The sequence below is a fragment of the Bos javanicus genome, chromosome 13 (genome assembly GCF_032452875.1).
Source record: "Bos javanicus breed banteng chromosome 13, ARS-OSU_banteng_1.0, whole genome shotgun sequence".
Classification (NCBI taxonomy): Eukaryota; Metazoa; Chordata; class Mammalia; order Artiodactyla; family Bovidae; genus Bos; species Bos javanicus.
The window spans coordinates 63,789,219-63,813,966 of NC_083880.1; the positions used below are offsets into that span (position 1 = coordinate 63,789,219).

Sequence of the window (24,748 nt, forward strand, 5' to 3'; positions counted from 1 at the left end):
AGGAAAGAAAAAGTGAAAGTGTTAGCTTCTCAGTCGTGTCCTACTCTTTTCGATCCCATGGACTACAGCCCACCAGGCTCCTCTGTTCATGGAATTCTCCAGGCAAGAATACTGGAGTGGGTAGTCATTCCCTTCTCCAGGGGATCTTCCTGCCCCAGGGATCGAGCCTGGCTGGGTCTCCTGCATTGTAGGCAGATTCTTTATCATCTGAGCAACCAGATTTAAGTTATATTCCTTTCGACTTTTCTTTGCATAAGCTAACTATCTTTGCTATTGTGACCGTCACGGGAAGAAAAACACTTAATGCCTAAATGCACCTCAAGAAGACATAATTCTTAGCCATTTATAAGCTTTTAATCTTGAGTCTAAAAATTCTGAGAATGTACAAGTATAGGGCAAAAGCATTTTTAACAAAAACAGCCATCGTGAATTATGGATAAAAGTTATATATTTAGCAAAGACATCATTAGATATGGCAGATATGGAGAACAACAGATAATAAACAGTAGAGTGCCAAATTGACTACAATCAAGTGTCCTTTGTAATTCACTGTTTACTTTGCTTTTGGTGCTAGAAACCTCAGAACAAAGTGTTTTTTCCCACAAGTCACTTTAATTGACGTTGTATTTTTTACTCTGTATTAATGGACTAGCTACAGTATTTGAATTTTTTGTTTTTTTATTTTATTTTGGTAAGCTGCCTCAATACTTCTAAAATTCAAGAAAGGCATAAATATGCAAGTATAAAATATATGCCCTGGTATATGGTAATGGCAAGAGATAATGACTTTGGTCAGGAAAAAGGGGTAGTATTTGACTAGAGTTGCTGTGAAAGAAAGTGGTGCTTGAAGCATTGCTACTATTTAAAAAGTAGAAAGGTATAAAAGGATCTTTCAGCAATGAACATGACAGAGCAAATGGCCTGAAGGAGGGAAATGCCAAGGCTTCCCTCGACATCCCTAAAAGCCACTGCTGCAGAGCAGGGACCTGTGAGAATTCACAGGAATGGGCCATCTCCTTCACATGAGTCAAGGCTGCCAAAAGAAAAAAAAAGTCATTGCTAAGGGACCTGGGAAGTAACCAGAGGTTTTAACAAAGAGCAGTAAACTGGATTGGTGTTTTAGAAAGTTACTGTAAAAGACTGATGGGGAAATTTAGTGTCAAAAGTTAAAATGTTACTCTGTGGTCCTGCTCAAATTTATTTAACTCTTTCTGTCATACATACATTACATGTGCATGTACATAGTTTGTTTACGGTATATACATTTGCTAATTGCTTTTCCTTACCAGATGATGGCAAGTAGAAAATTTATTTCAGATAAATGATACCTTATAATAAGTTTTAATAAAAACTTATATAAGTTGTAGCAAGAGTTTTAAAAAATTAATTCATAAATTGATACTGTGTTGATAAATAGATTGTTTAGAGAACTTGATGTGTTTTAATTTCACATAATTCTTTATAGGAACATCAAGGGAAAGGCAGCCTTGCTTTTCTTTTTCAGAATTTACATAAAATAAAGTATACCTCATCACAAGTGATTGAGTTCTCACAAGGAAAAAAATTCCTTTTCTAGTTCTTTAATTTTGTATCTATATGAGGTGATGAATGTTCACTAAACTTAATTGATAATTATTTCCTGATGTCTTATATTTACACATTTACACCTTAAACTTTAAAATCATGCCAGTTCATTAGTCACACTTTCTATGATTTGACTCTTAATTTATAGAAATAACATGAATAGCCATTTTGCTGTTCCAATTTGAACTGGAGTAGAAAGGTGGTCTTTTGTGCTATGCTTTCATTGATCAAGGTACTATATGAAGCATCCCCTTGGGAACTTCTCTTGGCATTGAAGTGATTTCTTAACACTTTTGTTGAGTATTGAATGTACCTGTATTGATCCTTGTGTTGGGCAGATCCTTTTGTAACTTATCAGATAGTTACAAAAATTATAGCAGGAAATCAGAAATGCCTACTTACTCTTAAATGTTTTTGAGAGTTCATCATATTGCTAATCATAACTTGATCTCAGCACCCTTGTTTGTTTTAACCTTGTTCCTTATAGCCTTCCGATTCCCAGAATAAGTTGATTTCCTGGATCATTCTTTAGTCTTTATCTCTAATTCTGTGGCCTGTTCCTTTACCTTGGACATAAGTCTGTTTTCTTACATCCTTCCCTGTCTTTAGCCATTTCCTGTTTAATTATGTTCTGCACCTAACTTCAGCTATTATACTAAGCTTATCTGTGTTTTGATGCTTACTGTATGCTAGTATTATACTTACATGGGCAGAACAAGTACTTTGGTATTTCCTAGAAATTTCTTAGTCTCAGTCCTGACTCAGAGCTCATCATTTGAGGAAGAGAAACCATCTTATTTCAGTTCTTACAAATTGAAATTAAACCTTACTGTATTTTTCCAGATTTACTAGAACACCATATATTTAGCTCCCAATGCTTAGAGACCAGGAGGGTCCTTCATACTTTAAATTTAAAGTCAAGAGTTTATATCCAGTTCTGCCCAGACAAGCCATGGTTCTGCTACAGAGGCCTCTTTTGGCCTCTCATGACTTCTGACCACAGAGGGTAATCCTTGCATAACTGGTTTTATCTCCTATCAGTTCATCATGTTGCTAATCATAACTTAGCACCCTTAACTTAAGTGTGGTGATCTCCCCACCCTTATTTGTTTTACCTTGTTCCTTACAGCCTTCTGATTCCCAAAATAAGTTGAATAAGCCAAGGATTCACTTTTACTTTCTTTACATTTATTCATTTATTTTTACTGTCTTTATATTTAAATTGTCAAAACTTTTATTTCATATTGAAGAGGAAGTTATTAAATATACACACTTGCTATACCTTGCCATGAAGGGGATTGCAGGTTGAGTTAAATAAGCAAAAACTAATAAACCTACTAAGAACTAAGACTGAATGAAAAGCAACAGGAGCCATATATAGATAAGAAAATGCTGTGCAAGCATAGAACAATTTTGAGTTGTTAGATTTAAAGAACCCTTCAAAGAGAAGAGATTAAAGACAACTCAGGAAGTAGAATTGTGTTGGATGAAAAGGAAAAAGGATCATTATGAGTGGAGGGAAGTAGCACATATGAGCAGTCAAAGTACATGGTCCTTATGAGGGACAGCAAACAGGTAAGAGTGGTTAGAACACTAGGGGCCTGTGTGGGATTTTGTATAGGAAGAGGCTGTAAAAGTACATAGTAAGCAACATAAAATGCCCCAGAAGAATTTAAACTTCATTTTTCAGGCGTTAGGGAATCATTGAAAAGTATTGACACGGTCACATCTGTTCACAATTCTAGTAGCTATGAGGAATTGGGCTGGAGAAGTGAGAGTAAAAATAGACAGTTGTTAGAGGCCTTTAGGTGTAGCCCAGGTGACGGATGATACTGACATTTTTCTGATTAATTTTCTTCTAGTTTATAATTCATAATCTTTTAATTTACCTTGGGAATTTAAATTTTAGGAAGTAGTACATTGATGTATTTTACAATGTTAGGACTGTAATGAAAGTTTTGTGCAATCTAAACTTTGAGATTTGAACACTTAACATAATTTCTCCTGTCCAAGCTTTGCTGTGACTGTTGGATAAACTTTTAAATTCTGTTGATCTTGTTCTTTTTTTATGTGTAAAAATTAAGATGATAATACCTGTCTTGCAGAACAGTTGTGAGAGTCAAAATCATAATATTTAGGTGCCAGACACAGTAGAACACTAACAGTTGGTGTTAGTTTCCCTTACTCTTTTTATTTTCCCATTTAAAGTTTCCTAAAATGGCTCTCGTGGGGTTGAGTGGGATTATGTGGTAAATAGCTTTCCAAAGTTTGAATCCTAAAAAGCCACTCAGGATAGCTGCATTGCTCTTTGTTCTAGGCTTAATCAGTTTTAGAGGATCACAAGAGCCCCTGAAACAAAATGAACTTATGCATGAGTGTATGGGCTGTTTCACCTTTTCTCAGACCACAAATGTATTAAAAATAGGGATTTTTCTGGGGCAATCCTGTGATTAAATTAGGTTTTGTATTAAGTAGTAGGGCTTTATAGTACATATTAGTCAGAGATAGGTCTGATCCCCACTTAAGCATTTTCTGTTCTGAAAAAGACATTTTGCTTAGTGTTTCCACTTTGATGTCTCATGAGCATCTCAAATTTATACATCCGTTATAATACACTTGATTTCCTGCCCATGCCACCCTCCTCAAACTTGTTCTTTCCTAGATCTTTTCCATCTTATTCAATGATAACACCTTCTATCCAGTTACTCATGCCAGAAACACAGGAGATATCCTTGCTTCTTTTCCGTAGCTCACTAATGTAATCTAATCCTGTTGATTCTCATTAGAAAATATTTATTCCTCCCCATATCCATGTTCACCACCGTAGTCTAACCTACTGTTTCTTAGATGGCTGTAGCAGTCTCTTAAGTGTAAAAGGACAGAAGTAAAATATTAGATCAAAGTGAAGTTGGGGGATTCAGGGCCACCACTTGGGTCTGTGCCTGCTAGAGTGCCCAGATTGTCTATGTGTTGGACTGTATACTGCACTTCTTTCGTAGCTCCTGTATAAACTTGCCTAGCAACTCACAAGGGCCTGTTAGTCTTGATAGGCACTGGCATCTCTGAACTTTGCTGTTAGAGTAGATATCCAGGTAGTAAAATAATTCTTTGGCTGTGGTCATCTCATTTATAGGGGACCAGTGAGTTGTCTCCTGTGGAAGCTGTGGGGTGTTCTAGATTCGAATCTACTCTTGGCGCCTTCCTTCCACACAAGGCTGGGACAAGGCTGTTTTATGTTTTATGGCAGTGGTGACTAACTTAGGCTCAGGATGTAAGAAGCTCTTGCTAAGGTAATGAGAGATATATGAGGTGCTAGACATAATCTTAGTTTGTAACTCTTCCTTCAGTGGCTTTCTAGCATGCTTAGAATAAAATCCAAATTCCTTATCTTGGCTTGCAAAGCCAAATGTGATCTCACTTTATTTACCATTTTTCTCTGTTTGCTCTACTTTTCTTAGATCAAAGCTTTTGTACTGTTTTCTTAATGTTCTCTTCTTCCTACCTTTGATCTTGACATGGATAGATAGCTCCTTGTCCCTTAGATGGTTGCTTGAAAGTACCATATCCTTAGAAAACTTCTTTACTACCAACTCATATTCTGCCACCTTAGGCTGTTTTTCATCACAAGGACTTATCTCTAATTATAAACTGTTCTGTCCAGGGTTTAGAGCAGTAATATCTGATAGATGGTAGGCATTCACATATTTGTTTACCAAGTTTGTCAATGTACTTTTTATTGACCTCAAGATCTCTGAGACTAGTGACACTACTGATGGGAATTTGGGTGGATGGGTGAGAAGTCCTATATTTTTTAATAAGATGGTAAGAAATACACAGGTCATCCGTGAATAAAATTTGTGAATATTTTAGAGCAAATGGCTTTGTTTCTCTTGAGTAAAAATAATGCTCTGTTTAATCTTTGTGAAATTAAATTGATTTGAAGGATGGACTAACATCTTGAATACTGAAATATTTTCTCTTTTATTTAGTCATTTCAGCAAAACTTAAAGAAAATAAAAAGAATTGGTTTGGGCCAAGTCCTTATGTGGAAGTCACAGTAGATGGACAGTCAAAGAAGACAGAAAAATGCAACAATACGAACAGTCCCAAATGGAAGCAGCCTCTTACAGTGTAGGTTTGAAAGTATTTTCTGTGGTATATTTTGTTTAATAGGTCAGCAGAAATGCAGCTTTTAGAAAGTTTTTCACTTTTTTTTTGTTCCTCCTTCCTCTTAATTTTACCCTCCTTGTTCTTTTAGTCTTGTTTCTCTTTAATTATTTTTTTTCCCAGTTTCTCCTTTTCATTGCATTCTTGTTTAGTTGTTGATGGTATCTCTGTTGCCACTAAATAGTAGCTGAGAGATCCCAGGTTTGCTGCTGCTGCTAAGTTGCTTCAGTTGTGTCCGACTTTGTGCTACTCCATAGACGGCAGCCCACCAGGCTCCCCCGTCCCTGGGATTCTCCAGGCAAGAACACTGGAGTGGGTTGCCATTTCCTTCTCCAGTGCATGAAAGTGAAATCGCTCAGTCGTGTCCGACTCTTAGTGACCCCATGGACCGTAGCCTACCAGGCTCCTCCGCCCATGGGATTTTCCAGGCAAGAGTACTGGAGTGGGTTGCCATTGCCTTCTCTGGATCCCAGGGTTATGGGCCCAGAAATATTAGCAGCTCTTTCCTTAATTTAGGTTGGAAATAGAGGGATATCAGGAACTCACTTCATTTTTTATTATTTAATTTTTATTTTAAATTTTAGTTTTTAACAAAATTTAATTTTGTGTTTTTTTTAATTACAGTGCCCACACAAAACCTACCCACTTTTTTTTTTCTTTAGAAAAATTATACATTTTGTTCTATCACCCTATTTTTATGTTAAACATACATCCTTTTTTTTTGAGTATGTACAGGTCTAACATCCCTAATATAACTATATAATACTGTTTAATGTGGATGGACTGTGATTAATTTTACTAGTTCCCTATACAGTTGATTTCTAACATGCTGTTAGACAGTGCAGTATACATTCCTGTGCATATATCTGTGTGTTGGTGTTTTTATCTGTCATTTAAATTCATAGACGTGGGATATAGCTCAATTTCAGCACTAATTGACAAAGCCCTAAATGTTGGTAAGAAAAGCATAATAGGTTGAAGGGAATTATAGGTTAATTTTTAAACTTTTTCTACTAAAAGGGAAGAAAATGTATGATTTATCAACAAATAGATTTTAAAATAATACAGTATATTTTTAAAATAATACAGTATGTTATATATTAAAGCATAGTTCAAAATATAACCAGTTGTTATTTTATCAAATGTGGACAAATTGCTTTCATTCCCTAACATTTGAAATTGTTCATTTTTTTCTCTTAGAAAAACAAACCTGTTACTAAAAATGTTTTATTTTTAAATGGTGAGATGAGACACCTGAAGTGATAAGCTCTTCTCTTCACATGATGCATGCCTCTGTGAACAATATTTCTAATAAATGACAAAACAAATTGGATATACCTACATTAATCTTTAACATGGATTTTTGAAGTTCTAGGGCATCTTGTATTTAACAATGATTTTGAACAAATAAATGAAACTTAAGAATTTTCCAAAGATCATCTTGACACCTATTTTCAGAAGTATCATTCTAATGTTTCTCATTTGTATTTATTTCAACATTAATGTTTCTTAGACTTCATTTTTAGTTAGTGCCACATTAGAGATTTGATCTAGATGAAAACTGTGTGTGAGTAACATTTTTTTAAAAACAAACCTTCAAAAGGCCACAGGCTCCAATAACGACTGGAGATGTTCAGAATAATAGGCTGAATACTCATCTATTTTCTACCAACTGCTAACTGTGCTTACTATAAATATGCTTTCAGGCTCTTGAGCTGATAGCAACATGAACTTAGTGGTTTAAAAGTTAAGAAAAAAAGCTCTCCTTGTAGCCCTATATGGTAGTGCTCTTCAGCCATATTTGGAGGGAAACACTTACTTCTGAATTTTTAAGTTACAGGAGATTGGCCTGCAATTTTAACACAGCTTCCATTGTTAGGTATCATGCTTTCCGTACTTGTCTCAAGAATTGAACTGAAATAATCTGCCATCTTTGATGGCAGAGTTTATCTTTCAAATTTAATAAAATTAAATTTATTAACTTTTATTCCATCCCCATTATAATTACTCAGATGACTAACAGAGAAATGTTCTCTTAATATATAATATATGTTCTCCTGAAAGTAACCTGCAATTTTTGAGAGTTTTGAAAGAGAATGAATACATTGTACCAAAGAGGGGCAATGATTAGGTGAAAGTTTCTTAGTTTGGTTACAGTATCTGCCACTGGGAGAAGGCAGTGGCACCCCTCTCCAGCACTCTTGCCTGGAAAATCCCATGGACGGAGGGGCCTGGTGGGCTGCAGTCCATGGGGTCGAGAAGAGTCGGACATGACTGAGTGACTTCCCTTTCACTTTTCACTTTCCTGCATTGGAGAAGGAAATGGCAACCCACTGCAGGGTTCTTGCCTGGAGAATCCCAGGGATGCGGGAGCCTGGTGGGCTGCCGTCTGTGGGGTCGCACAGAGTCGGACACGACTGAAGCGACTTAGCAGCAGCAGCAGCAGCCACTGGGAATTCCTTGGTGGTCTAGTGGTTAGGACTCTGCACTTCCACTGCGGGGGGCATGAGTTCTGTCCCTGGTCAGGAAAATCTTACAGCCTTGAACCATAGGACTATCATAGGTTATATAGTGTTCTGTTTTTCTAATTGAAATAGTGTTTATACAGCTTATTGCAAATTCAAATTTCTATTCTGTATTGGCATTTAGCAAGGTCTGGCCTTATTTGACAGTTGTCCTGGACACTTTGCCTCTAGCAGTGTGAAACATGGGATAATATAATCCTGAAATCCTTAAGTAGCTGACTGAGAACATTCTTAATACAAATTTTAATGATAGATTTTTGTTCAGATTACAGTCCATCACCAACTGGCTGTGTGATATTTGGCAATTTGCTTATTCTCTGAATATCAGCTTCTGTATGTGAAGATGAAGTGATATTCTCACCTCAGGGTTACTGTGAAGATTAAATGAAATAATCCTAAGCTCAGCACACTACCTGACATAAAATAAGAATTTAATTTTTTGTATAAATCACTTTTTTGTACTCAGTTCGTTTCAGTCTCTCAGTCGTGTCTCTTTGTGACCCTGTGAATAGCATGCCAGGCCTCCCTGTCTATCACCAACTCCCAGAGCTTGCTCAAACTCACGTCCATCACATTGGTGATGCCATCCAACCATCTCATCCTCTGTCGTCCCCTTCTCCTCCTGCCTTCAATCTTTCCCAGCATCAGGGTCTTTTTTAATGAGTCAGTTCTTTGCACCAGGTGGCCAAAGTATTGGAGCTTCAGCTTCAGCTTTTTGTACTACTAAAGTAAAATTATTTTTCAACAGTTTGTAGCATGATGAGCACTTTTACTTTTGTTGATAATACATACGTGTAATCGTTCCTATAGGTCACCAGTGCATGAAGATGACCATGCAAACCTGTAGCATTCAGATATGTTTTTCATAAGATTATAGAATACAGGCAATATTGGTTGTAAACTGTAAGATACGTGGTGATATTTTAATTGTAATTTATTTAGAATTCCATTGTGATATTAAAGGAAATACTTTTTTCACCTTTTTTTTTTTTCATTTGTAGTATTGTCACCCCTGTGAGTAAATTACATTTTCGTGTGTGGAGTCACCAGACACTGAAATCTGATGTTTTGTTGGGAACTGCTGGATTGGATATCTATGAAACATTAAAGTCAAACAATATGAAACGTATGTATGTGAAAATAAGAATAAGCTCAGCTTTTGTTATTTTGCAAGAAATTCATGTGCTAAATGTGGAGAAAATGACTGTTCACTATTTGTTTTTAAGTTTACATGGTTGTAACATTACTACAGAGATAAAGCTTGAACTCTTTAATGCATTCTTAATACCTGGTTTGGCCATTCATTTTGGATCCAGTATTTTAAATAAATATTATTTAAATTTATTTAAATACTAAATAAATAAATTTAGTAGATAGATATTTATTGAAGGCTGTACTCAATTATGGAAAAGAAATAGAGCAGAGATGATTTTATTTTAGATGGTTTTATTTATATGTGTATACCTCTCTTTTGATAGATCAGTTCAGTTCAGTCGCTCAGTCATGTCCGACTCTTTGCGACCCCAGGAATCTCAGCACACCAGGCCTCCCTGTCCATCACCAACTCCCAGAGTTCACTCAGACTCACGTCCATCGAGTCAGTGATGCCATCCAGCCATCTCATCCTCTGTCGTCCCCTTCTCCTCCTGCCCCTAATCCCTCCCAGCATCAGAGTCTTTTCCAATGAGTCAACTCTTTGCATGAGGTGGCCAAAGTACTGGAGTTTTCAGCTTTAGCATCATTCCCTCCAAAGAAATCCCAGGACTGATCTCCTTCAGAATGGACTGGTTGGATCTCCTTGCAGTCCAAGGGTCTCTCAAGAGTCTTCTCCAACACACAGTTCAAAAGCATCAATTCTTCGACACTCAGCCCTCTTCACAGTCCAACTCTCACATCCATACGTGACCGCTGGAAAAACCATAGCCTTGACTAGACAGACCTTTGTTGGCAAAGTAATGTCTCTGCTTTTGAATATGCTATCTAGGTTGGTCATAACTTTCCTTCCAAGGAGTAAGATCTTTTAATTTCATGGGTACAATCACCATCTGCAGTGATTTTGGAGCCCCCAAAAATAAAAGTCTGCCACTGTTTCCACTGTTTCCCCATCTATTTCCCATGAAGTGATGGGACCAGATGCCATGATCTTTGTTTTCTATAGATACATAAAAACTTGCAACATACTTATTTTAATTAATATATCATGATTTTAAAACAGACTTTTAATCCCTTGAGTATCCAAAGCATACTTCTAAGAATTTTATTTCTTCATTTAGGATTTATAAGAAAAAATTCATTCTTAAATTATGTTTTCACTCCATATAATTCAGACATACCTTGCTGAGTAGTCTTAGTTGTCCTGATGGCTCATTTTGAAGAAGAGAATGAATATAATAAGTGAGATGATTGAGCTATTTAGTGTTTTTGTTTGTTGTTTCGTTACTAAGCTCTTGTGTCCAACTCTCTTGTGATTCCATGGACTATAGCCTGCTTGGCTCCTCTCTCCATGGGATTTCCCAGGAAGGAATACTGGAGTGAGTTGCCATTTCCTTTTCCAGGGGATCTTCTCAATGCAGGGATCAGACATCTACTGCATTGGCAGGCGGATTCTTTACCACTCACTGAGCCACCTGAGAAGCCCCATTTAGTATATTACATTGTGGATATTAAGCACTAGGAAATTTTGTTCTATTTTTAAAAATGTTTTTGGCATGAAAAGGCCTGAAACCTTGGGTGAAGTGTATTAAAACAATATGTCTACATATAAATATAAATTTTCTGACAGTTATGTTTTTAACAGTTATGACTTAAAAAAAAAGTGACCATTTTCTGTAATTTTATTCTCTTCCAGTTGAGGAAGTAGTTGTGACTTTACAGCTTGTAGGTGACAAAGAACCAGCAGAGACAATAGGAGATTTGTCAGTCTGTCTTGATGGGCTGCAACTAGAGTCTGAAGTTGTTGCCAATGGTGAAACTGCATGTTCAGAAAGTAAGTAATCACTTAAAAAAAAATTCATTTTTATTTATTTGGCTGTGCTGAGTACCAGCTGTAGCACACAGGATCTTCCATCTTCATTGTGGCATGCAGGATCTTTAGTTGTAGCATATGGGATCTAGTTCCCCTAACTAGCGATTGAACCCAGGCCCCCTGCATTGTGAGCACAGAGTCTTAGCCACTGGACCACCAGGGAAATATATAGGGTCTTTTCTTCTTAAACTAGTGACTGGAAAGTATGTTGTAATTATTGCCATTCTTTTCCACATAAAGAAATTATTTTATTTCCATTTTATAAAGAGACATTTTTCATTTTAAACTTTCAGTACATTGTTTCTATTAGGAACTAAGAGTTGAAAAGCTAGCCAAATATAAGCCAAATCATTGTTGTCTCTGAGAGTGATAAATTGATTTATAAAGTAGCCATTCTGTAGGCCAACAGTGGCAGTTAATATGGCACATTTGATGCTACACCTTCTCCAGTGCCGGTGGCAGACATAGTTTACTGTCTGTAGCAGTGTCTGATTTAGTTTAAATTTGACTCAAAATCCTTAGTACTATACCAGACAGGCCAGTACAAGCTGGAATCGTTAGCCATTCCTCTTCCATTTTTGTAGGCTACATTTACTGAGCTGTCTTTGAGTTAAAATAATGACAAAACCATTTTTGTGATTTGTTTTATGTTGATGTATTTTACAGTTTATGGTTTACTAGTGTGAAAGGGAATAAATATGAGATGTAGCATGCTTAATAAAACCACCTCTCAGTGGATTTCCTTTAGATATTTCCATCCCTTATTTGCCAATAAGTGTATTTTCACCTGGAACACAGATTGTCAAGACAAAGCACAGGTTAATGGTCTCCTTGGTTAGTCTGACAGAGCTCTCTGTTTACCTAGAAATTGTATTATGGAGCATTTTGCAGTGATCAGGTGCTGTTATACTTCTGTTTCTACTTTGGAAGACTTCCTACTTCCTTTCTAATTCATGACCTTTTTTTAATAGCAGAACCTTCAAGATAGTCCTGGTTATATCTTCCATATTGGTTCTTTGGGGTTAATGAGGGTAGAAAGAAATTTCTGAATTGGTTATACTGGTTCAGAGTTGACACATTCATATAGACGGAATCATAACAATAGGTAGTCTTTGTGTCAGGCTTCTTTCACTTAGCATAGATAATGTCATTTCAGGTTTATCAGTGATGTAGAATGTTTCAGTAGTCTGTTGCTTTTTATTACTGCATAGTTTTAAATTGCACAGATGTACCACATTTTATCTATCCACCTGTACCATTTTTAAAAATAAAATCTTGAGACACTTGCCAACCTTGCTGAGTATGATATAGTAATAATATAGTGGTGACTCAGCATCTTTTTAATGAAGTAATCCATTACTTCATTGGAGTAGTATAGTGATGATTTCACTCTTTGAAAGTTGGGACTGTATTCAGGGACTGTTGTTCTTTAACTCAGTGGACCTAGGCTGTTAAACTTGTTCTTTTTGCATTTCATAGTTTTTTAAACTTCTCTGTATACTACTTTTGCTGCAGTCTGTGCCTACCTATAGTATTCTCCCTCTGTATCACAGTTCCTTACTGAATCCTAAGGATATTTCATGAATAAAACTTGAAGAAAGTATGACTGTTGTAGCATTTGTTTTGGCCACTTTGAGACCCATTTGTGCCTTTTCTATTCTTGAAGCTATTTTCAGGGCCTTTGCGTAAGAAAGATATTACTGATTTTTCTATTTTCAAAATCTTCTCATTATCCTGCACTTTTAGAGGGAGGTAATTGGAATACAAAAGATGACTAAAATACATTTGAATTAGAATCAAGCAAATGGGGACTTCTCTGGTGGTTCATTGGCTAGTACTCACACTCCCAGTAGAGGAGGCCCCGGGTTCCATCCTTGGTCAGGGAACTAGATCCCACATACCACAGGGCAACAAAGCCACAACTAAGAGTTCGTATGCCACAACTAGAGATCCTGTATGCCACAATGAAAATCTTCAACTTTCCTGTGTACTGCAACTAAGACCTGGTGCAGCCAACTAACTAGCTAAATAAGTAAGTAAATAAATAAGACATTTAGGCAGAAGTAGCACGTGAGTAATATACCTTGACTCATTACCATCTCTTATACAAAACGATCATTTGCACACAGACAAAAAATAATCATTTGCTCAATTTTGATAAAACTTCTCAGTCACGTGAACATTTATCTTATTTTCCTTTTAAATATCATGTTGGACTTTAACTCCATTCCAGCATGTTCTTTACTACATGCATGCTCAGTCTCTTCAGTCATCTCCGATGCGTCACGACGACATAGACCGTAGCCTGCCAGGCTCCTCTGTCTGTGGGATTTTCCTGGCAAGAATACTGGAATGGGTTGCCATGCTCTCCTCCAGGATTATCTTCCCAACCCAGGGATCGAACCCAATCTTTGTTACTAGAAAGATACAATGAAGGGTTTTGTTTACAAAGCATCTTTAGGTAAAATGTACGTACGACTTCTTGAAATTCATTTTCTGTCTAACTTTTAATGTTAAAGGTGCTTCACACAATGATGATGGCTCCAGGCCCAAGGATGAAACAAGGTAAGAGTTCACTTATTACATATCATAGAATGCAGAGAGAAACAAGGGAGAATGAATAAATTTCATTTTTGTCAAAACTTCAAGTTCAAATTGATATAAAAATGTGTCAAATTTCAGAGCTCTAGGTAAGAAAGGAAATATTCATGGAAAATTCAAGAGCCTTAGCTTATATGACTGCAGTTCTGTAACGTAGGCCAGAGGTACCCAAACACTAATAGTTCTTCACCTTATAGAAAGTGAATATATTGGCACTTTCCCAAAGGTAGGGAAGTTTAGAATCCTAAGATCATTGTTGGACTGTTTCCTTTTCCAGGAAAGCTGGGCTCTAATTTTCTCACTGTGATTAAAGATAGAAAAGGTTTTAAAAATTAATAACTCTCTCGGTAGACCAGAAGACATCCTATGTTTTTGTGTTTCTTTTTAGTTTTATTTTTTTCTTAAGTTTTTTTTTGAAGTCATGAAATGTCCCTCATAAAGATGTTTTAATATTTCAGTGTTCTTTGGTCCTCTTTTGCATAATAAACCCATACTTTTACATTAGCGAGAATGTGATACAATTTTGTAGTGTTGAAAGGTTGTGTTACACCACTGTATTTCATTTTTGTGAATCTTTCTTAAAATACTTTATGAAACCACTCTAGACAGCTGTAAATTTCTTGCAAAGCCATTGCTAGAGCCCTGGCTTCATGCTATTTATTCATTTAATGCTTTATGTTTTCCCAAGTGAGTCATTGTTACAAATAACCTGAGGGACAATGTCTTCTGGGTTTATGAGATTGCCAGACTGATCTTTGAGCATGTCTTTGTGTTAAGCATGAATTCCTTTGCATTAGCGTTTTCCAGAGAGCATGCCTTTTAGATGATGGGTTTGTTTGTCACATGCTGTTTAAATGTTGCTCTACAGGAATCATGGCAGTGAACCCTTTGCTTTTGTTTGCTGACTTCATCACTTGGGCATGTGTCCAGTGAAAAAGGCAAAAACCTCCCCCCGCCAGACATTTAAGAAGTTTACTAAACAGCTTTAGGTTTTTCTACTTTTTTGTTTAAATCAAGCACTACATGTGTCATCAACATAGTTCTGATGGTCTCCTTTCCCCCATAGCATGTCTGGATATTTTGTATTTCTCAGTGTTGTCTTCTGTCACTTTTATGAATTACCAAGGTGACTGATGCTTAATGTTCAAGATTTTGTTTTTCAAAGTGCCTTCCTGATTGTTAATCATTGATTTGCATATTATAACCTTAGAATGTATTAGCATCTGGGTTCTCAGGATTCTTTATCTTGTTCCTAAACATCTAAACTTACATATACTAATAGATCAGGTAAATATGTATGGTGAGATAAACAGACTTGTAAGACAAGCAAAGAGCAAAGCCATGGTAGCACTAAATTTGTAGCTAATTGCTTTTCAATATAATGGTGATAAGTTCACATTGACAATTTTGTATAGTATATTGTTGTTGTTCAGTCATTCAGTTGTGTTCAACTCTTTGTGACCCCATGGACTGCAGCATGCCAGGCTTCTCTGGCCTTCACTGTCTCTCAGAGTTTGCTCAAGCTCATGTCCATTGAGTTGGTGATGCCATTCAACCATCTCTTCGTCCCCTTCTCATGCCCTCAATCTTTCCAGCATCAGAGTCTTTTTCCAGTAAGTCAGCTCTTCACATCAGGTGGCCAAAGTATTGCAGTTTCAGCTTCAGCATCAGTCCTTCCAATGAATATCAGGGTTGATTTCCTTTAGGATTGACTGATTGGCTCTCCTCTCAGTCCAAGGGACTCTCAAGAGTCTTCTCCAGCACCACAGTTTGAAAGCATCAATTCTTTGGTGCTCAGCCTTCTTTATGGTGAAATTCTCACATCCATACATGACTACTGGAAAAACCGTAGCGTTGACTATACAGAACTTTGTCACCAAAGTAATATCTCTGCTTTTTAATATGCTGTCTACGTTTATCATAGCTTTTCTTCCAGGGAGCAAATGTCTTTAATTTCATGGCTCCAGTCACCATCTGTAGTGATTTTGGAGACCAAGAAAATAAAGTCTGTCACTGTTTCTACTGTTTCCCCATCTATTTGCTATGAAGTGATGGGGCCAATGCCATGATCTTAGTTTTATGAATGTTGAGTTTTGAGCCAACTTTTTCACTCTCTTTCACCTTCTTCAAGAGGCCCTTTAGTTCCTCTTCACTTTCTGCCATAAGGGTGATGTCATCTGCATATCTGAGGTTACTGATACTTCTCCCAGCAATCTTGATTCCAGCTTGTGCTTTATCCAGCCCAGCATTTCACTTGATGTATTCTGTATATAAGTTAAATAAGCAGGGTGACAATATACAGCCTTGACGTACTACTTTACCAATTTTGAACTAGTCTGTTGTTCCATGTCCAGTTCAAATTGATGCTTCTTGACCTCCATACAGATTTCTCAGGAGGCAGGTAAGGTGGTCTGGTATTACCATCTCGTTAGAAATTTTCCAGTTTGTTGTGATCCACACAGTCAGAGACTTGAGCATAGTCAGTGAAGCAGAATTAGATGTTTTTCTGGAATTCCCTTGCTTTTCCCATGATCCAGTGGGTGTTGACAATTTGATCTCTGGTTCCTCTGCCTTTTCTAAATCCAGCTTGTATATCTGGAAGTTCTTGGTTAATGTATTGTTGAAACCTAGCTTGGAGGATTTTGAGCATTACCTTGCTAGCGTGTGAAATGAATGCAGTTGTGCAGTAGTTTGAACATTCTTTGGTGTTGCCCTTCTTTGGGATTGAAAGGAAAACTGACCTTTTTCAGTCCTGTGGCCACAGCTGAGCTTTCCAAATTTGCTGATAGAGTGTATGCAACACTTTAACAGTGTCATCTTTTAGTTTCAAGTAGCTTAGCTGGAATTCAGTCACATCTACCAGCTTTGTTCGTAGTGATGCTTCCTAAGGCCCACTTGACTTCGCATTCCAGGATGTCTGTCTCTAGGTGAGCTATCACACCATCTTGGTTTTCCTGGTCATTAGAACTTTTTTGTGTACTTCTGGCTTGTGCTTCTGTTAGGTCCATACCACTTCTGTCCTTTATTGTGCCCATCTTTGCTTGAAATGTTCCCTTGGTATCTCTAGTTTTCTTGAAAAGTTCTCTAGTCTTTCCCATTCTATTATTTTCCTCTATTTCTTTGCATTGATCACTGAGGAAGGCTTTCTTATCTCTCCTTGCTATTATTTGGAACTCTGCATTCAGATGGGTGTATCTTTCCTTTTCTGCTTTGCCTTTAGCTTCTCTTCTTTTCTCAGCTATTTGTAAGGTCTCCTCAAACAAGCATTTTGCCTTTTTGCATTTCTTTTTCTTGGTGAGATGGTCTTGATCACTGCTTCCTGTTCAATGTCACGAACTTCTCTCTGTAGTTCTTCAGGTACTATATCAGATTTACTCCCATGAATCTATTTGTCATTCCCAGTGTATAATCATAAGGGAGTTGATTTAGGTCATACTTGAATGGTCTAGTGGTTTTCCCTATTTTCTTCAATTTAAGTCTGAATTTTGCAATAAGGCTTTCATGATCTGAGCCACAGTCAGCTACCAGTCTTGTTTTGCTGACTGTATAGAGCTTCTCCATCTTTGGCTGCAAAAATATGATCAATCTGATTTTGGTATTGACCATCTGGTGATGTCCACATGTAGAGTCATCTCTTGTGTTGTTGAAAGAGGTTGTTTGCTCTGACTAGTGCATTCTCTTGGCAAAACACCGTTAGCCTTTGCCTTGCTTCATTTTGTACTCTAAGGCCAAATTTGCTTGTTACTCCAGGTGTCTCTTAAGTTCCTATTTTAGCATTTCACTACCCTATGGTAAAAAGGATGTCTTTTTTTGGTGTGTGTTCTGTAAAGTCTTGTAGGTCTTCATAGAACCGTTCAACTTCTTTGGCATTAGTGGTTGGGGCATAGACTTGGATTACTGTGTTATTGAATGGTTTGTCTTGAAAACGAACCAAGATTGCTCTGTCGTTTCAGAGATTACACTCAAGTACTGCATTTTGAACTCTTTTGTTGACTGTGAAGGCTACTTCATTTCTTCTAAGGGATTCTTGCCCACATTAGTAGATACAACGGTCATCCGAATTAAATTCACCCATTCCCATCTTAAAGTAGTGTAGAGAGGCAATACTCAGAGTCTCAAAAAGGTGTACAACTCGAAAGGAGTTTAAGACTCATCATCTAGGGGAGGGGAAGCAGTGTGTCAGAGCTGACTCTTACTGCATTCTGTTCATGTTCTGAGGTTGCTTGGTCTTCCTACAGGCAGTCAGCACCTAATTGGTGAATGAGCTTTTCTGTTCATTCAGAATAACCATTTGAGGAATGCCCACAGCAGTATGTGTCATGCCCTACTGTTCACACAGATCATCTGGAGATCTTGTTAAAACGCTCTCTCTTATATAGTGCATCAGGAGTGAAGTCCAAGATTGTGTGTTTCTAACAGGCTCCTGTGAACTGTGCTTGCCTCTGGTCCAAATATCATTCTTTGATTTCTGGGGACCATAATGTGAAGATGATTTAATACATGGTACTGCCTCTGTTTTGGTTTCTTGAATCTATTAAATTTTATTCAGGATTGCCACAAGGTCCAGGGTATGAATTAGTGCAGTGTAGTGGTTTCCACTTACCAGGTAGTAGGTTATCAGAGCTTTAGCTGAATCATCTCCAAACTAGCTAATTCATGCTCTGCCTTGTAATCAATGATTCCCCTGGGAAAAGGAATTGGCTATATTTAACCAACAGTAGTAACTTTGTATGGCGCCCCACTCCAGTGTTCTTGCCTGGAGAATCCGAGGGACGGGGGAGCCTGGTGGGTTGCCGTCTATGGGGTCACACAGAGTCGGACACTGAAGCAACTTAGCAGTAGCAACAGCAGTAACTTTATATCTGACATTCCTGTTCGTGTTCTCCCCCCTTTCTTTCTCTCCAACTGAAGACATTGCTCAGAAGAAATGATAGTTCCTTTAAAAAAAAGTCTGTGTTAGTATACTGTATTGGTGTTTTTCTTTCTGGCTTACTTCACTCTGTATAATAGGCTCCAGTTTCATCCACCTCATTAGAACTGATTCAAATGTATTCTTTTGAATGGCTGAGTAATACTCCATTGGGTATATGTACCACAGCTTTCTTATCCATTCATCTGTTGATGGACATCTAGGTTGCTTCCATGTCCTGGCTATTATAAACAGTGCTGCGATGAACATTGGGGTACACATGTCTCTTTCAATTCTGGTTTCCTCAGTATGTATGCCCAGCAGTGGGATTGCTGGATCATAAGGCAGTTCTATTTCCAGTTTTTTAAGGAATCTCCACACTGTTCTCCATAGTGGCTATACTAGTTTGCATTCCCACCAATGGTAACAATAACCCTGTATATGAGATAGCAAAAGAGACACTGATGTATAGAACAGTCTTTTGGACTCTGTGGGAGAGGGAGAGGGTGGGATGATTTGGGAGAATGGCATTGAAATATGTATAATATCATATATGGAATGAGTCGCCAGTCCAGGTTCGATGCACGATACTGGATGCTTGGGGCTGGTGCACTGGGACGACCCAGAGGGATGGTATGGGGAGGGAGGAGGGAGGAGGGTTCAGGATGGGGAACACATGTATACCTGTGGCAGATTCATTTCAATATTTGGTGAAACAATACAATATTGTAAAGTTTAAAAATAAAATTAAATTAAAAAAAAAAAGAAAAAAAAGTCTGTGGACACCTCTGTTCTAGATCACTTGGAACATTTTGTATAACATTTTCTGGGGTAGAAGGAGAGCACCTAGCTCTTGGAAGTAAGTGTACTTCCTTCTCCTGCTATGGAACAGTCAGCCTTGTTCCAGACCTAAATATTAAAGAGCTAATGAAAACCAAGAAAATGATGACAAGGTTATCTGTGGTTGTGATAAAATAGTGCCCTTTCTGAAGAGTTATTTGAAATCTGAATCAGCATACCTTACCGTTCTGAATCAATTCAGTTCAGTCGCTCAGTCGTGTCTGACTCTTTACGACCCCAGGAATCGCAGCACGCTAGGCCTCCCTGTCCATCACCAACTCCCAGAGTTCACTCAGACTCACGTCCATCGAGTCAGTGATGCCATCCAGCCATCTCATCCTCTGCCGTCCCCTTCTCCTCCTGCCCCCAATCCCTCCCAGCATCAGAGTCTTTTCCAATGAGTCAACTCTTCGCATGAGGTGGCCAAAGTACTGGAGTTTCAGCCTCAGCATCAATCCTTCCAAAGAAATCCCAGGGCTGATCTCCTTCAGAATGGACTGGTTGGATCTCCTTGCAGTCTAAGGGACTCTCAAGAGTCTTCTCCAGCACCACAGTTCAAAAGCATCAATTCTTTGGCACTCAGCCCTCTTCACAGTCCAACTCTCACATCCATACATGACCACAGGAAAAACCGTAGCCTTGACTAGACGGACCTTTGTTGGCGAAGTAATGTCTCTGCTTTTGAATATGCTATCTAGGTTGGTCATAACTTTCCTTCCAAGGAGTAAGCGTCTTTTAATTTCATGGCTGCAGTCACCATCTGCAGTGATTTTAGAGCCCCCCAAAATAAGGTCTGACACTGTTTCCACTGTTTCCCCATCTATTTCCCATGAAGTGATGGGACCAGATGCCATGATCTTCGTTTTCTGAATGTTGAGCTTTAAGCCAACTTTTTCACTCTCCACTTTCACTTTCATCAAGAGGCTTTTTAATTCCTCTTCACTTTCTGCCTTAAGGGTGGTATCATCTGCATATCTGAGGTTATTGATATTTCTCCCGGCAGTCTTGATTCCAGCTTGTGGTTCTTCCAGTCCAGCGTTTCTCATGATGTACTCTACATATAAGTTAAATAAACAGGGTGATAATATACAGCCTTGACGTACTCCCTTTCCTATTTGGAACCAGTCTGTTGTTCCATGTCCAGTTCTAACTGTTGCTTCCTGACCTGCATACAGATTTCTCAAGAGGCAGGTCAGGTGGTCTGGTATTCCCATCTCTTTCAGAATTTTCCACAGTTTATTGTGATCCACACAGTCAGAGGCTTTGGCATAGTCAATAAAGCAGAAATAGATGTTTTTCTGGAACTCTCTTGCTTTTTCCATGATCCAGCGGATGTTGGCAATTTGATCTCTGATTCCTCTGCCTTTTTAAAACCAGCTTAAACATCAGGAAGTTCATGGTTCACGTATTGCTGAAGCCTGGCTTGGAGAATTTTGAGCATTACTTTACTAGCGTGTGAGATGAGTGCAATTGTGTGGTAGTTTGAGCATTCTTTGGCATTGCCTTTCTTTGGGATCGGAATAGTCTCCTAACTATCTCTGTACCCTTGAGTAACTCCTCACTCTCTTTCTAGATGTGCTCTGAGAAGCTGTATGTACGTCTGCCATAAGAGCTGTTTATGCATTTGGTAGGGCTGGCCAGAAATTAGGAAGCTTTTCTCAAGCTCCTAAAAGTTGTGGTCCTCCTGTTGGTTTTCTGTTAATTTTAAAGAACATTCTTATTCCCTTCCCTGCCTTTTTACCCAGAGCGAACGCAAGTGGATCAGATGACCCTGAGGATGCAGGGTCTGGTGAAAATAGGAGGATCAATGGGAATAATTCTCCATCACTCTCAAATGGCGGTTTTAAACCTTCTAGGCCTCCAAGACCTTCACGACCACCTCCACCTACCCCACGTAGACCAGGTGTGTATTCCAGCCATACACTAGGGATATAGATCTCAGTACTGTTTATTATAAAATTCTATTTGGGAATTGATCCTCAGATAAGTGTTAAGAGACACTGGTAGGTTGATTTTCAAGCTGAATTTTTACATTTAAGTTTTTGGCCAAGAATAGTCTTTCTATAGTTAATTAAGATATGGCCTGTTCCCTAAGCTTTTCCACCAGGGTTGAGGCAGATGCTCTGCTAAGAATGAAAATCACGTGTGTGCTGTGAGTTCCCTGGTTGCCTAGTAGTTAGGATTCGGGGCTTTCACCATTGTGGCCTGGGTTTAGGAAACTGAGATTCTAAGTGTGCCTAAAAGCAGGAGGGGGGCAGAAATCACACGTGTGTTATAAAAAGTATAGGCAGTACAGATAAGATTGTACCTTTCTCTGTGTGTGTGTACCTGTGTTGACATAAGCATTTCATAGAGTCAAGGATCTGTTTGCTTATTCTTATTATATGCTTTTAAAAAAGACAATCAGTAATTGGCAAATAACCTAACAATGGTAAATGATACTTGGATTTTTAAAGCAAAAATCATGCAAATCAACATTTCATGTAGTAAAAATAGAAACATCTATAATTAGATGTTAGAAATAGAAACATGTATTGTCTACCTTTTTATTTAAAATTCTATCCTGATTTTAAATTTCTAAAAATTGTTTTTCTGTTTTCCTCAAATCTTAAAGCATCTGTCAATGGCTCACCATCTACCACTTCTGAAAGTGATGGCTCTAGTACAGGCTCTCTGCCACCAACAAATACAAATTCAAGTACATCTGAAGGAGCAACATCTGGATTAATAATTCCTCTTACTATATCTGGAGGTGCAGGCCCTAGACCATTAAATCCTGTACCTCAAGCTCCCCTCCCACCTGGGTGAGTAATTGTTTTTGGTTAACATTTTCTTTAGGCTTCTGCATAGACTTACTAATAAGGAAAATAGTACTGAATTCGATTCTTTAAAAAAAAATATCACTGTGGTTATGCATGTGTGTTGGGAAGTCTAGAGTCAAACTGAACAAAATAGCTTGCCATATTTGAAATTACTCCCTCATTTTAAAGCCAACTGGAAGCAAAAAAAAATTTTTTTAAAGAAGGACTGAGCCTTAGGAACTTACCAAGGCCAAGTAATAAAATAGTTGCCTAATTCAGGTTGCCTTTTCTTTGAAGGGAAAATATCACTTATATTTTATTTCTTTGCCATTGTAAAATCATGGCAGAGTTGAATTTAGGAAACTGAAAAATTGCAACTCAATCTCATGTACATCTCTACTTATTTTTAAAATTAATAATACTGAATAGTTATACACAGATACATTGTGGCAGTTCAGAATGCTAATCAAAATTAACTAGGTGATAAATTAAGAAACTCATGATGAGGATTTTAATTGCTAGAAGAGACTATATTATTTATGTGGGTAGTTAGGCCATTTTCATTTTTGAAAGCCAGATTAGAAAATTCTTTGTGTCAGGGATTAGTGAAGAGAATCTGGGTCAGTTCTCTTAGAAGTAATTGGTTTTTCTAAACTCTATTGGTTTATTCCTGTCTTTTTTACTTTGGATAAACCTACCAAGGAAACTAGAATACCCAGGTTGCCTTTGTCCTTAAGCCTGCAGGAGCACATCTGATAGTCTTATTCTTTGATTTCAACTTTTCTAGAACCCAAACTGTCCTTTGCCCTTCATTTAACAGCTCTCAGTCTTTCTTCAGATTTTGTAACAATAGTTACAGTTTTCTTTTCCACTCAAGTTCTGTGTATACTCTGATCAGATTGAAACAGATTTTGTCACCTCAGTGCATTGCCTCAGCCTCTTTAGAAATAGAAGACATCTCCTCGAGCAGACACTTAAGCAAGAGAAATCTCATCCTCTGTTACCCTCAGGATAACATTTCTTGACTTTATTCCTAAATTCTTTTGGTATCTGCTTTATGTACTGAAATGGTCATTTGTCTCAACTCTGGGATTAAACAACCAGGCAACTCATACATGTAGCTTATCAGCCTTTTTAAATTTTGTGTTTAAGTTGGGAGCAGAGAGTGGACCAGCATGGGCGAGTTTACTATGTAGATCATATTGAAAAAAGAACAACGTGGGATAGACCAGAACCTCTACCTCCTGGGTAAGTGTCTGAATTGGAAAAAAAAAAGTATTCAGAACTATAGACTACATCTATGGGGCTTCCCAGGTGGCGCTAGTGGTAAAGAACCCACCTGCCAGTGCAGGAGACATAAGAGACATGGGTTCGAGCCCCAGGTCAGGGAGATCCCCTAGAGAAGGGCATGGCAACCCACTCTAGTATTCTTGCCTGAAGAATCCCCTGGACAGAGGAACTGGCAGGCTATGGTCTATAGCGTCACAAACATTGGGTATATGGGTTCAATCCGTGGCCCAGGAAGATTCCACATGCTTTGGAGCAGTTAAGCTCATGTGCTACAACTACCGAGCCCGTGCTGTAGAACCCTACAAGCCGTAGCTACTGAGCCTACATGTTGCAACTCCTGAGCTCTGCTGAGCTCGTGCGCTCTAGAGCCCGTGTTCCACAACAGGAGAAGCCCATGCATTGCAATTGGAGAGTAGCCCCCACTCTGCACCTAGAGAAAACCTACACAGCAACAAAGACCTAGTGCAACCAAAAAATAATAAGTAAATAAGTTTTTAAAAACTGTAAAGTACATACATATAAAAGTCTTCAGGTAATTGAAAAGTAGTTGTGCAAGGTAAAATCTTACCAGATCTGTACCAGGGCTAAAATGAAGTCCCACTTAATTCTTAACTGTTTCATAAATATTTGTTGAATTCAGTTGTTTTTATCCTGATATAGCTGGGAGCGGCGGGTTGACAACATGGGACGTATTTATTATGTTGACCATTTCACAAGAACAACAACGTGGCAGAGGCCAACACTGGAATCAGTCCGGAACTATGAACAATGGCAGCTCCAGCGTAGTCAACTTCAGGGAGCTATGCAGCAGTTTAACCAGAGGTTCATTTATGGGGTGAGCATATGTACTTGGCTTTATAACCTTAATGAGGGTGGAGTTTTAACCTTTTCTTACATATAAAATGTAAAGCACTAAAAAGAAAGTACAAGTAGGATGGCAACCCAGTTGTTGCTATTGATGATGATATTATTTTTCGACCTTGTTTCCCACAGACTATGTAGGTGA

At 38.0% G+C, this 24,748-nt stretch overlaps 1 protein-coding gene across 4 annotated transcripts in view; it reads left to right on the top strand.

The window, feature by feature from the left end:
- ITCH (itchy E3 ubiquitin protein ligase) overlaps positions 1 to 24,748 on the top strand; it is a 101,302-nt gene that overhangs the window by 34,665 nt on the left and 41,889 nt on the right. For 3 of the 4 annotated variants that reach the window (XM_061437329.1, XM_061437328.1, XM_061437326.1), the window contains 8 exons: positions 5,574 to 5,715; positions 9,278 to 9,402; positions 11,125 to 11,262; positions 13,821 to 13,866; positions 21,397 to 21,554; positions 22,266 to 22,455; positions 23,605 to 23,700; positions 24,403 to 24,577. In XM_061437329.1, coding sequence (XP_061293313.1) covers positions 5,574 to 5,715; positions 9,278 to 9,402; positions 11,125 to 11,262; positions 13,821 to 13,866; positions 21,397 to 21,554; positions 22,266 to 22,455; positions 23,605 to 23,700; positions 24,403 to 24,577 — 1,070 coding nt within the window. The remainder of the gene's footprint in view (positions 1 to 5,573; positions 5,716 to 9,277; positions 9,403 to 11,124; positions 11,263 to 13,820; positions 13,867 to 21,396; positions 21,555 to 22,265; positions 22,456 to 23,604; positions 23,701 to 24,402; positions 24,578 to 24,748) is intronic. The other variant, XM_061437330.1, reaches the window with a different exon arrangement.